This window comes from Colias croceus, chromosome 15 (genome assembly GCF_905220415.1).
Source record: "Colias croceus chromosome 15, ilColCroc2.1".
Taxonomy (NCBI): Eukaryota; Metazoa; Arthropoda; class Insecta; order Lepidoptera; family Pieridae; genus Colias; species Colias croceus.
The window spans coordinates 5368164-5382476 of record NC_059551.1 but is presented as its reverse complement, the minus strand read 5'-3'; the positions used below and the strand labels follow the sequence as shown (position 1 = coordinate 5382476).

Genomic DNA, 14313 nt, shown 5'->3' with positions numbered 1-14313 from the left:
AAACAGAAAAATCAAAAAGGGTCAATATTGCGGAACAATGTCTGCAGAGGCAGTAAATTTTGTCGTTAATTTTTTAATCATCTCTGCAAGGTCCCTTATATAACATAAAACAAATAATAAATGGAAGCGGTTCAATATGTCATCTAAGGTTATTTTTAACATTTTAAAGCATAAATTAACTTGCTAAACGATAAATAAAAGTCAGCAAATATCATTGTTCCAATTTTTAATCAGTTTATTTTTTAAATAATAATAACATTAAAACTTTTTACATGATATACTTTAACCTTGACTTTAACATTACAAAAAAGAACTAAACACCTGTATGCAATATGTGCCTGTACACAAAATCTGTTGCACATTAATTAAAGGGAAAAAAAACTGTTTAAAACGATAAAATTATTCAAAACAGGAATGTTGCGTTTATTTAATTCGTTGAAAGGATAACATTACAAAGGCCCAAAATTGTCCGTAACTAGTTCACAATTCATCTATTAGCTGATTTATTGTTTAAAATAATCATCTATAGATAGGTAGTAACGATGCTATATTTATTCTTAAAATATGATTTAATTACATTACCTACTTATATTAAATCTACCTATATCTAATTTAACATAACACCTTTAACTAATTTGTGATTTTGGTAATTTTTTGTCTTATAGATTTTATCAACGACATTAAAAACTTGCCTCGTCGGTAAGACATGTTTCACGGATTGGTAACAGCTTATGTCTTAAGACTAGATACAAAACAAATTCAATTTTAAACATTAGTGTTGAAATATGGCCGTTTTCTCCTTGAACCTTTGTTTTCGCAAAGCCTTCTCTTCCGCTTCACGTCGTTTTTCTTCTTGTTCTTGTATGATTTCATCATGAAACTTATTCGTTTTAGCGAGCTCTTCGATTTTTGCTTCGAAGAAATTCTTAGCTCCGTTTACGCCGACTTGGTCTACGTTTATTTCGGTGAGAATTGCTAATGTTTCCAAACCGGAGTCCGTCTCGAGTTCACCTGCTCGAGCTTTCCTGAAAACAAACATCGTTCTAAAATTAATCCGCTTTAGATGCAACGCCGCGGCCGTCGACATGCTTTCGAAGTTAAGCAACAGAATCTCCTTATAAGCTAATAGCAACCTAATTATAAAATTATAAAAATATACTCCGTGGGAGCGTTATTCTAAATACTCGCATTAGTATCGCTTATGGCATGTTCATTAGTCAGATCTATTATTGGTATAAGTAAATAAAAAGTCTGTTTATAAATACTGAACATGTTTATAATACGGCTGTTTATGAAGATAAAGAGTAATCGCGCAAAAAGACATTTCAACAAAACATGATTTGGTATCGATTCGTTTCATTGCCTGAGACGAGACTGGATGTTGGCGCCTTATAAGGTCTGTACGCTTAACTCGACATCGTTCAGTAGATGCTAAAACTAAAACAATAAAAGCTTGGAATTTTTTCTTGGTTTTGCAAATTACTGAAATTTTTGTTTTATCGTTTAATTTCAGCAAATACATACAAAATGAGACACCAACGTAACTATGTAATTGAAATTTAGATATTTGATTAACATAATGGGGAAATCAAAATAATAGCATAATCTTGAAGGAATGCCGGTGATTACGAACTTAATGATTACTTGGTTCCTTAATTAGTTTCCTCTCTACGTAACATACGTTTAACATCAACACGACGTTGCTTGAAAAGCTAATTATTATCTCCAAATGAATTTTTAACCAAAGTTAAGTGTCACAGTAACTACACCGATTAACCTAGGTAGGTATTTTTTGCACCGTTTTTGCACGTAATTGAAACGCTGTGATTATTTTGAACGAGTCTTTAGAATACATGTGGGCGACTATTAAAATAATATACTTACTTGTTTCGTGAACTTTTTAAAAGGAACATAAAAATTATAGCAGTTTGGAATCATGATAGTTATGATTTTGAAAAATAGACAACACTTCTTGGTACTTAGGTATCATTACATAGTTAGGTACCATATATTCACATGTAGATTATAATTTCATAATTTCATGTCATATTAATGTATGAATAATAATTATTTAAAACAAGTTTCAACTAGTTACCTAAACCTTATTTTATGTGATATATTTATAGAGTACCATTAGAGAGAAACGATTTAGCCTACCATACCACGCAAATACATACCGATATATAAGTAAAAATTCCCTGAAGCTTATTTTATTATCTCTATCTTCGTCCACTTCAGAGATCATTGCTTTTAACCCAAGATGTGTCTGGGGCGCGCCAAGTCGCTCCATCATGCGCTTTACTTCATTCAAATCCAAATATCCGTCGCGACCTTCATCGAATCTGAAATAGAAATAATATTTTGTTGTTATTTTAATGTTAAGCTTGATATTGTAACAATGTATTTTTTATTCTCTTACTCGTTTTTCCATTGTATTCTAAGTTTGATACAGTTGGTTGGAATTTGTAATCAGTTATTTCCAAACCTCAATACAATCTATTATTAGAAACGGTATGGTAGGAAACGATATATTAAATATTTATAATTTAAAAATAAAAGCTTTTAATATCGAATAACAAAATAAAAAGAGTTCGCAGCAGCTTTATATCCAGTTTTATATTCAAACATCAATCGATAAATTTAATTAAAACTGGCCTTATGTCCTTTTCCAGCAGTCTATTCAGTGTTTAAGCTTAGCGACTACTTCATTCAATTTTATTTCGCATTTTCATCGATTTTTATACTAGAACATTATATAAAACAAGTTTGTCTTTGTCTATAGGTATTATGTATTTAATATTCTTACCGTCCGCGTCGCGTCGTTCGCCTAAGTAGGTTCTATTAAATAAAATTTAGAGCATTTGATATTTTTTTCTCAACTAAACTTGATTCCCTAAATAAACCACAGGGAATTTTATAACGCAATACTGTTTTACAAATTAAAGCTACAATATATCACGCGAATATGTATCCCTAATTATTAGAAACGAGGTGTTGCAAAGTGAGAACGCCATAGAGTAGCAAAAGGACCGTTACATAAGAACTTCCTATTCAGTTTTATATAGAAAGTGTGATGTAGGTACATTATGAATACCAATCATGATATTATGCGACTATTAAATATGTAAGTAAGTCACACGACAGAATCGACACGAACTGTTCATAAAACTATAAATCATTACGTTCCTTTCAATTTTTGTTTTGGTTACATCATCGATTTTGCTATACCAGTCACTTGTAGGTAGGTATACCCGTCGTTTGTAATTAATGCAAATTGTTTGTGAAACGACGCAAGCGATATAATATAGCCTACATTTTATATCAACAGAGATACGGCTAATTCCTACGACATATTGATTCAATTTTCGTTTTTATACGATATATAAAGTCCTTGCAATTTTTTGGCCTCAATAGCAGACACAGTTTAGCTACTTACCATATTCGTACTTTGTCAACGAATTAACACTATCAAAATGAATGAGGGACAAAACACAGAAGCAACTATAGTATGTAGGTACCATGTATTTTGTTTGGTCTAACACAGGATTCTATGAAGTTTCTCAATTATTCTAACTACCTCCTTGATATCTGGAGTTAATTAATATTATTTTACCAATTCTACCCTTATCCGTTTCAGTGAAAGAAGATAAATAGAAGAAGCATTTGCTAATATCGATATTCCAATTAATTATTAGTCTAAGCTTGCAAGGACCTCATGAATTTTAATTTTTATGCATTGTTTAGAAACAGATATATAATATAATTCACATATTGTTTTACTTCCAAGGTTATTCATCTACAATGACCGACATTATTTATTGACAAAAATCGAATTGCCTTGATTATCCACCGACGCTTTTTGAGAAAATAAGGAGTTGTCGCACTGCTACCTACGACACCTACGTGCATAACAAAATGAAATTTTAAACTGTTTCTATTTATATTTTAGGTCTACTTTTTATTAGATAACATTCGTATTCCGGTTTTCCAAATATCAAAATAAGTATAAAATTATTTATTAGGTAGGCAGGTACCTATAGTTTATACGTAGAAAAACTTTGCACCCGGTCACGCAGTAGTAGACGTAGTCTAATTAAAGAAATGGCTGCACGTGCTTATAAATATGAGCATTTTTTTAATTAACAAGCATAAAATCCGTAGAAATTAATTTCGAAGCACCTAACCTGCGTTCCGATACAAATTGGTTGCTCGTAAAGAACCATTGACCTCGCTAAGCAACAAAGGGAGGCGGGATCACACCTACGTAACAACTCTTGTGGCCCAAAGGTCCACCCTCGACATTATTGCTGACATACAAACGGATTCTGAGCCGTAAAGAATATCATGTCATTATTTCAGATGTGTTTCTGTTAGCCTTGTGTTACCTATTATTTCTAAGTTTCTTGTATCTAGTATCATCGTCAAATAATCACGAACGCGATAATTAAATGATCCTTTTAAGTTTTATATTCAATCATAATATTCTTAATACTTAATTAGAAAAATAATAATAACAGAATTGGCCTTGCCCTTGCTAAGTTTAGCGCTTAGCAACTCATTTAGCAATTCAGTCTCAATAATACAATACGATAAAATTAATTTATTTTACTCGTCATTTCATATCCAATTAAGTAATTATGGTAATTTATTTAACACATTAACAGCTATTGCAGAATTCAGTTATTTGTAACATAATATTCAAATAAAAGAATAAATTATCTTTAATTTTAACACTATGCAAGTAGTTATGCTGTAGGAATATTGTAAAGAAACAAGACAATAGGTAACAAAACCAGATTATCTACTTAGGTCTTTTATACAAAACAGCGTATTTGATGTCAACATCCATTCAAATTCATGATGTTGAAGTACCCACATTGAAATTCATTCAGTGAGGAACGACGTACGTTGCACTAATATCAAGGAACACATAATTATATTGAATATTGTGCCATTGTTTTTGCAATTCGTATTCTAAAAACCTAGTCAATATACGTTTAAAGTGTAATTGAATCCAAATTTTTAAATGCTTCTATCATAACGTAATTTAACAATAAGATAAATAATTGTTTTACTTGATAAAATACTATAGATAATTGAACACAATGTACCTAATATTTTACTACTCATTTACCTCTAATTGTGAAAATGTATTAGTTAGGTTATTTTGTTGATCGGCGGTAGCTGAACCAATCTGGAAATATTATCTATATATTTTATTCTTTTTTCTTTGTAACTCTAAATTGAATATTACGCATAATGTCGTAAATACTGACAGCGTTTTTTATCCATGAGAAGAAAGATAATAATAACCCTGGAATAGTTCATTGTTTTAAACGTAAATATTTCACAAAAGATCAACGTATATTTTTAAACATTTGCCCCTAAGGTAGTTCACGATATGCATACAGAATGCGCAGTGGGAGATATTCCTTTTGTGGACGTTTTTCTAACGTAAATTTTTTTATTTTCTATTTAGAAATTACGTAATGTATTCAAAGGTTCCGACTAAACTGCCTTAAATAACTTCATCCAACTAAAAAGTATATTTATTTTTGTTTCTATTCATGTAATATCAATGTAATTGACGATACTAATTTAGGCCAAGACAGCCATAAAATTAGGATATTGCAGGCATAAAATAACGAGGGCAGTCATGAAAACGAACTGTGCCAGAATAACAAAATGCTTTTGCCTTTTCTCGAAAGCAAGACAATAGTATTGCTTGAATTGTTGCCCTAGAAAAATATAGGCTCCACAAATTCCACAATTGAGTAAGTAGGTTATGTTTTGTGTGCAAAAGTGTCATCATTAAAGAACAGTCAAAGCTTGTATATCACACTTACTACTGTTAACATTCGGTAAAGAGTGTATAATTGTATAAGTATGTACCTATATGGTATTAATAGTTACTTATGTTATTTTGGTTTGTACTGCTAATATAAGTCAAGGTTTTATTATTGACCCTTATAGTAATTAGTAAGGCAACTACGAATAAACTTATAGTAATTAGTAATGCAACTACGGCTTATAGAATAAATTCATATAAAATCTAGATATTGCTTAGCTAAAATCTTAGCAACGTAAAAAATAGATGCACATTTATGCTGAGAGACTAGTGCTTGCGAACCTACTTAATAATGCAAAAATGCAGTATTATAAATCGTATTTAGAATACCTACTTGCATAAATTTAAATTTAAACATTAACTTACATAAGTTTACCGTCATAAATGACCAAACTTTCTTAATATTAATTGCTTTATGTAACATGTGGCTGATCATCACACATTCCATTTATTCTAATTCATATGTAGGGAATTAATAACCAAATTAAAATCAATAAATGCACGTTAAATAAGGTAGATAAGGCATTTAAATACTTCAATTACTTTAATTATATTTAACAATTTTAATGAAACTAAATAATTGTAACAATTATGAAATATGTTAACTCCGAATATAAAAAGTAATTTTAAGTGTTTTTATACGAAATATTTTATGTAATCTAATCGGCACTCCATGATCTGCTCGTTTTGAGTAGGTAAGTGTATTAAATAGTATTGTTGCAATACGAGCATATTAAAAATTTGAACCGTGAAACGTAGGTAACGATTTCCTAACAATCGTTTATTATTGTTTGTTTCAGAATACTGTATTACCGACTTTTGATTTCCTCTACCGCTTTACTGACCGAATTCTCAATTAGTTTTCAAAACGCAAATTTCCATGTCAGTTTTATAAATGGTTTGTGTCACGATATATTATTTACAATGTTATATAATAAATATAATATAGTAAAATACTTATACAAAAATGTAACAAAAGTTCGGTATCGTGATACCGATAAAGTTAAAGGTAAAGTTATAAGTAGATATTTAATAAGGTCAAAGGACGAAGTTTAATATTTTAAAATGTAAAAGTATTTTACACCACGTTTAAATTATTTTAACACTTATTGAATTAACAATATTCATCCTACCTATACCCTAAGGCCATTTACAATACTTGTGTTGTTAAAAACATTGAATTCTTTCAGCAACATTGGCCCCGTGATTTGTTTTCACTTCCATTTATTAAATGTGACAATTGACAAGCTCGCGTCACATTGTCATTGTACACCAATCATAAAAGTGTAAACATTATAGTAACGAGCAGTTGTTTATAATATCAATAAATAATATTTGTTCACATGACTCATTTATTACTATACAGTTGCTTTATGGACGATAACCTCACCAAGTCATCTCATTTATTATTCTATTTTAATTTATATGTAAATACAACAAAGTTTTTTTTTACATTTTATTGTATTTAGCACGCGGTTTTTTCCAAACTGATGATAAGTTATTAGCCTCAAACTAGCCATCTTTGTTTCGAGGATGCCGGCAATTTTCGTATGCGGGAACTATTTACAGCATTATGAAATACCTAGTAGGTTACATTAATAATTATACTTAAAGTAAAAACGAATTGATTGTTGTATTCATACCTACTTCATAGTCATTATTTTATCCAACTCTATGTATCGAGACAGTCATACAATAACATAATTGATATCTAGGTAATTGGGTATTGTAAAAAATAGGTTTTTTGCTCGATTGAATCAGCTGTTATTGTGTGTCAATTTACCACAGTATTGCGTGATTAAAAACGGAAATCTCGTCAATAAAACTTACTCCATGGTAGATACGGCAAGGAAATAAAGTAAAATATGCTCATTCAAATATTGAAAGTCTAAGGAAATAGATATGTTCGGATGTTGTTTAAATACCTACCTATTTCTTTTTCATCCTTCAACGGATTGAGTTGATTATTAGGTACCTACAGTATGATTTATGTAAATTGTAAATGAATAATTAAACAGTTATACATATTATTAAGTATCAAGAAACCTTCGCTTTATATTATTTATAGATTTTACAAAAATAAATACATACTTAGGTATTAATTACTTGAGCGGGATATATTGTTATTAAACAATATGATTCTCACGACAAAACACTTAAATAAACTGTTTTAATAGTTTAGAAATTAAAGACTTTTTAACGGATTTTAAACACGATTTATTCATTCTATTATTTTCCCGACGTTTCGAACACTTTACAGCGAGCGTGGTCACGGGGAGACTGTACTGGAGAGTCTCCCCGTGACCACGCTCGCTGTAAAGTGTTCGAAACGTCGGGAAAATAATAGAATGAATAAATCGCGTTTAAAATCCGTTAAAAAGTCTTTAATTTCTAAATGTATAATACTCGCGTAAAATCAAACCCTAGAAAATACTATGTTTTAATAGTTTTATGGGTTTTTTACATGAACAAAAATATGTTAGCAAGCGTCATAGAGTCATAACGGATTTAAATTGAAACGTTCTAGTGCCGTACACGTGACTCCTTATTATGGCTGATATAAAATAAAATGACCTCGGTCATGTGTGATAGCAAATTGCGAGGGTGATATGTGAACAAATTGCAGGAGCACCGGCGTGAGGGAGATCAAGGTTTCATTCGATTATAAAACCGATGTCTCGAGAAACGAAGTTGTTGTTATAAATGTATTTTATTTATGTAAAGAATGAATGCGTGTGAATTTAGAGCATTAGACTGATTAGAGCATTGAGCTACCTAATCTAACAAACAGAAACTGCCGGAAAAGCGATAACAGTCTGTTAAGGCGCCATCGCTCGGTTATTATTTTTTGTGTTTTATTTTATTTGTATCAAACATATTTTTGGTCTTTTTTAAACCTATTTAAACAAAGCAATTTTGATAAATGTAATGATGCTATATAAAACCCATACCATTTTAAGCAAAAAAAAATGTTTCAAGTTTTAAATTGTATACGTAAAGAGTTGATAACACCACCCTCACATTTAATCACTTTCAAAGGGTTACATTTCCCGTCACCCTTCGTACCTATTATGATTAAATAGTGGTTGATATGCAAACCATGAGTCATTCGGCAGCCGGCATTGATTTTGTTGTGTGATATCTACAGAGTACAGACTCCTCACTTCCTTTGCGCTGATCAATTTTACGAGTGTCAAGCAATGATCATAGTGAACTCTGAATCATTTAAACACACATTAAATAAAACATCTTAATTTACCTACCTATAGGTATAGGAGAGAAGTTTTATGTAGGTATATTATGTATATTAAAGTAAAACTTCTACAGAAAAATTATTACTCTGAATTTTGAGAAAAATACTCTTAATTTTGTGACAGATTGCTTTGCCTACTCTTCTCAATTATCTTTTATCCTTACTTCTATAGAAAGTTGTTATCACACTGCTGTCACAGTTAACCCTGTTCTTGAAAAAATCGGTGCGAGACGGTTTCGTGACCCTAATAATAATCCACATAAAAAAGTTTTTTTTTTAAATGACCTTTTGATCGGACAATGTTACATATTTATGGTATTAATAGAATAATTTAAAATGAATTTTGTTTATTATTTTTCGCTGTAACAAAAAATTTCAATAAAGACGGGCCGAAAGACATACAGCAAGCGTAGTCTCATAGATAGGTCCCGTTATAACCTTTCGGCATAGGCACGGAACCTTAAAAAGAACAACTCGAATTATTAAATAGTATGAATTATCGGAAGTGATTTAGCCGAAGGTCACGTTAACTACGCATAAATGATACTTTTACACATAAACAATTAAACGTGTTTTGAATACGGAAAAGTAAACTATTATGAATCGCGGATGACTAACCGTTGACCACATTTACAAAACCAGGTAACATTATACGTATAACGTAATACGCGAAATAGTGACTAATTTACCAAACATAGTGTTATTCATTTTATGAATTATTAATGACAACAATGATGAATAACGTCTACCCTTTTTACTAAATGAAAACACTTTATGTTATCTATACTTACATATATTATTATAATAAATCTGTAGAAGGGTCAATTCTGTACATTGAAAATATTGAAAAAATAAATACCAGGGGGTGTTACTGGATCGATACCAAACCCAAATATGTGATTAAAATAATTTTTGTCTGTCTGTCTGTCTGTATGTGAAGGCATCACGTGAAAACTAACGGTTCGATTTCGATGAAACTTAGTAGGTATAATTATACCTTATTATCCTGGGCGTAAAATAGGATACTTTTTATCCTGGAAAAATACGTAGAAAGAAATTAATCTTAATTTTTCAGTTTTATCCATAGACGTTGTTCTGTAGAACCACGATCAAACGTTGCGTATTATTATAGGCCTATCCGTATTTCGGTCCAATAAATATTTATAAGATGTCATTGTCAGAGTTAGTCAAAATGGATAAACCATCCACGCGAAGACCGACATCCGCGCGGACGGAATCGCGGGCGGAAGCAAGTGTCATAATATGTTTATTGGTTACTAGCTTTCCACCCGTAGCTTCACCCGCGCAGTCAAAGAAAAACCCGCATAGTTCCCGTTCCCATGGGATATCCGGGATAAAACCTATCCTATTTCCCGGGGTAAAAAGTAGCCTATGTCCTTTCTCGGGTAACAAAATATCTCTATACCAAATTTCATGCAAATTGGTTCAGTAGTTAAGGCGTGATTGAGTAACAGACAGACAGACAGAGTTACTTTCGCATTTATAATATTAGTATGGATTATAAGTTTATAACCTAACTAGCTGCGCTCCGCGGTTTCACCCGCGTGGCTCCGCTCTTGTTGGTCTTAGCGTGATGATATAGTATAGCCTATAGCCTTCCTCGAGGAATGGGCTATCTAACACCGAAATAATTTTTCAAATCGGACCAGTAGTTCCTGAGATTAGCGCGTTCAAACAAACAAACAAACTCTTCACTTTCAGCTTTATAATATGTATATATTTATAGATGAGTACAATAAATAAAAATTTGTCTACTTCAAATAGATATGTAAGTACTGAATGTACAAAATGAAATATGTACTATATAAAATTTTATACAGTATACACTGATTAGTGACTATACAACTTTTTTAATTTTGTATATAGTTAGGTATGCTAACTATTGAAAGCTTTGCAGATCACATTTTGTAACGATAGCGAGCCTTAGAGTATGAAAGTAATGGATTTAGCCAAAAATGATCACGTTTGGAATTTGGAGATGTATTCATCATGGTATTTGGAAACAATTCCACTGGTTATAAAATAATTCAGTTACAGAAGTTTCAGTTTTTATCGCCGGTACAGCCTGAAAATCAGCGCTGCTTTTGTGCAGCATTTTGCTGAGGCTGTATCCGTATTTATGTGTATTTAAAATATAAATAAAACAATTAAGATTCATATTTTATTCACAACGATAATATTATATTGATGAAACGCCTATTGTTTTGATGAAACGGAACGGCTGTATTATTATTCTAGCGTTCGTTAAGTCCCTAGGGCCTAGAGCATTTCAGGATAATATTATATGAATATCCTGGAATAATCCAGGATGTGGTCTGTCTGTGTGCTAGATTTTAATTCAAATTATCTGTGGTCTAGTGGTATCAATGGTTCCTTGGATATTTTATATATGTATAATTGTATAATATATTCTATAGGGGACTGCGTAGCTAAGTTACATCAAAATATACAATACTAGCTTCTGCCCACGACTTTGTACGTGCATCCCCGTTTTCCCCGTTCCCGCAAGAATTTCGGGAAATCCTTTCTTAGCGGATGCCTACGTCCTAAGTCCTAACATCTACCTGCATGCCAAATTTCAGTCCGATACGTCCAGTGGTTTGAGCTGTGCGTTGATAGATCACTATATCAGTCACCTTTGAGTTTTATATATATATATAGATTATGTACCTGCGTCATACTTATAATAATTTATTTAACTACGTCGCGTATTTACTACAATTTAAATGTTCAAAATAATATTTCCTTAGAATGAAATAATGGCAAAAAACATAAGTTCAAGGAAGGAAAGTTTATTGTTTATACCAACGCGATGCAATATAACGACCGTGAAAAATAAATATACTTTTTTAGCTTCTTTTCAAATTCTATATTTATATTCAGTTGTACGGAACTGATATACTTTACTGTCACTTCATTCATCACATTCACAAGAAAACTTATGGTCTTATCACAAAACAAATTAAACACAGTTTAACTTTAAACCAGGGATCTGTCACTTTAATAGTTGTCTATGTGAAATACGACAAAACCAGATTAAAGAGATGCCGCGCTTAAAGTTAAACCCTGCAGTCTAAAGATGTTTGTGGTAAGACAGTTATGGTCTAACTTAGGTAATGGGAGACTGAGATAATTTATTAAAATATCATTGCGGAAAAACTAGTTAGTAGTGTAGTTTAACTTAAAAGGTACAAAAATGTGCACTATAAAATACCTATAATTGAGTGTCCAGAACACTAACCGTGTGAAAATATAATTGTCTCGTGTGATAACTGAAAATGAAAGTTATGAATAAAACGATAAAGATAATTTGTATAATTCTTGTAAACACTGCGCATTCACATCACCCATTCAAGTTTGTCTCCCACGTCGCTCGTCGATCCCCATTACCTAATTAATTACCGCAATTGTGTTTAAATATCGTAACGCTTTTACTATTTTTTATATATTAAAATTTCATAAAATTCGCTCATAATAATTTCACGTCGGTGTTTCATTTGAATATAAATATGTGAGGTTAGAAATATTAGGACATTCATACTAGTGTTGATGATAACGCGAACATTAGCTGAGAAATGTTATCTTTATGGTATGTTTATAAATTGTGTATCGTGGGTGTATCTTATCAAATCTTAGGTAAATTATTTTTTACGCGTTAGTATTTTGATATACGTTACGTTTTATTGAGATATGTAGTTTCGATGAGACTCAATAACTAGAAATTGTTAGCTTTTACCAGGGAGCGGTGATTTAAAATGAATTTAAACCTGTTGTTCTTGACTAACTCATTAGCAACCTTGCTTAAAGTAAAACGACATCGACATACAGGTAGGTGCCGGTCAGGATGTCTCCTGCCAAGCGTTCACATGTCGGTATCGATAAAAATCACCTTTATAGGTACCCACTATAGTCTAAAATTAACATTTATACTCACTTGTTGAAGGTCTGCTCGTACTGTTTTATTTCTTTCCTGGAGAATTCGTGGAACTCCGTGAATACATTGACGAATTTATATTTCGGTTTGATTTCGATGCCCTCTTCTAGCTTTTCATTAATTGCTTGCCGCCTCTGGAGTATTCCGCTGAGTTCTTCGGTAGCTGCCATGTTATATCATATAGTTTTGTGCGAAAAGTTCGGAGAGCGGTAGGCGAGGCCGAGACGAAGACGCGAATGTGTTCACTTGAGAGCGACCTTACAAACACTGGCAGTTTGGCCGGTCCACGGCTGTCGGCTCGTACTCCGCGCACTCCGTGATACAATCGCGGGGGACGGATCGACGCGACCGTATGCCGCGCACTGCTTTACAATCTGCTTAATCTTACCGCACTCGACAAATTACTACAAATACCACATAAACCACAACAAAACATTAGCGGCAGGCAGACTAGTCAATCGTGATTCATGAATGACACCATGAGGCATGAGTTCGAGAGATCTTTTCGTATAATGTACGGTAAAGATCTTTAGTAATTTACGTTGTGCTTTTCTCTTTTAAAACTATTTATTGATTAAATAAAATAACAATTTAATTTAATTTAATTATGTACCTTTAACTATTAACTACTGTATTTGATCTTAGTAAGCATATAGCAATTAGGTAGGTCTAGGTAGGTAACGTAGTAGAACATTTTTAATAGTTTATAGTTAAAGGTAAACTTTATAAAGGTTACTATACAAATTATAAGTATACATACCTACCTATAGTAAAGTTTACTTTTGGGAGAGCTTTTACCAATCAAATACTCAAGAAGTTGAAGGGGACTTGCATTCGAAGTAGGTATTTTTTCTTAATTGAATTCAATACCTTCTTTCTAGTCATGAATGTGCCTTAAAACAAAAATTATTAGGTACATTTTAGGTATTAGTACCTATTTTAGTTAAGAGTTCAACGTCTTAGGAAGTCGGGATTTGGTTGCTTTCAATGGAGTATTACAAACTTTAAATTTATATTCAAGAATGATATTTTATATAGATAGAAACAAGAACAACAAATCTTACGACTGTAGCAATCACCCTTCCGGCCGTGTACGATGATTGACACATGAATTAATACCTACACGCCGAAAAGACTGAAGACAAAAACAAGAGCAATAAATTTTATTCACGTCAGGTCAAAATAAAACCTCACCGCTTCTTTTTTCACACAAGGGCATTTCTAAAAAAATTCGGAAGGTTTTTACTTTTACTTACT

The 14313-nt window shown here is 31.8% G+C and overlaps 1 protein-coding gene across 1 annotated transcript; it reads right to left on the bottom strand.

Moving 5' to 3' along the window:
- Nucleotides 1-209: 209 nt before the first annotated feature.
- LOC123697726 (EF-hand domain-containing protein D2 homolog) lies at nucleotides 210-13430 on the bottom strand. Its single transcript, XM_045644259.1, has 3 exons — nucleotides 13057-13430; nucleotides 2178-2342; nucleotides 210-1025 (listed from the first exon to the last, which is right to left on the bottom strand). The coding sequence occupies exons 1-3, from the start codon at nucleotides 13224-13226 to the stop codon at nucleotides 773-775; spliced, it is 588 nt and encodes a 195-aa protein (XP_045500215.1). The 5' UTR covers nucleotides 13227-13430; the 3' UTR covers nucleotides 210-772.
- Between the last annotated feature and the right edge of the window lie 883 nt (nucleotides 13431-14313).

Coding starts and splice junctions, on each gene's coding strand:
- LOC123697726 (XM_045644259.1), bottom strand. CDS start 13,226: ATGGCAGCTACCGAAGAACTCAGCGGAATACTCCAGAGGCGGCAAGCA. Junction 2,343..13,056: donor TACGAGCAGACCTTCAACAA/GTGAGTATAAAT, acceptor TTTCTATTTCAG/ATTCGATGAAGGTCGCGACG. Junction 1,026..2,177: donor GAATTTTTACTTATATATCG/GTATGTATTTGC, acceptor GTTTGTTTTCAG/GAAAGCTCGAGCAGGTGAAC.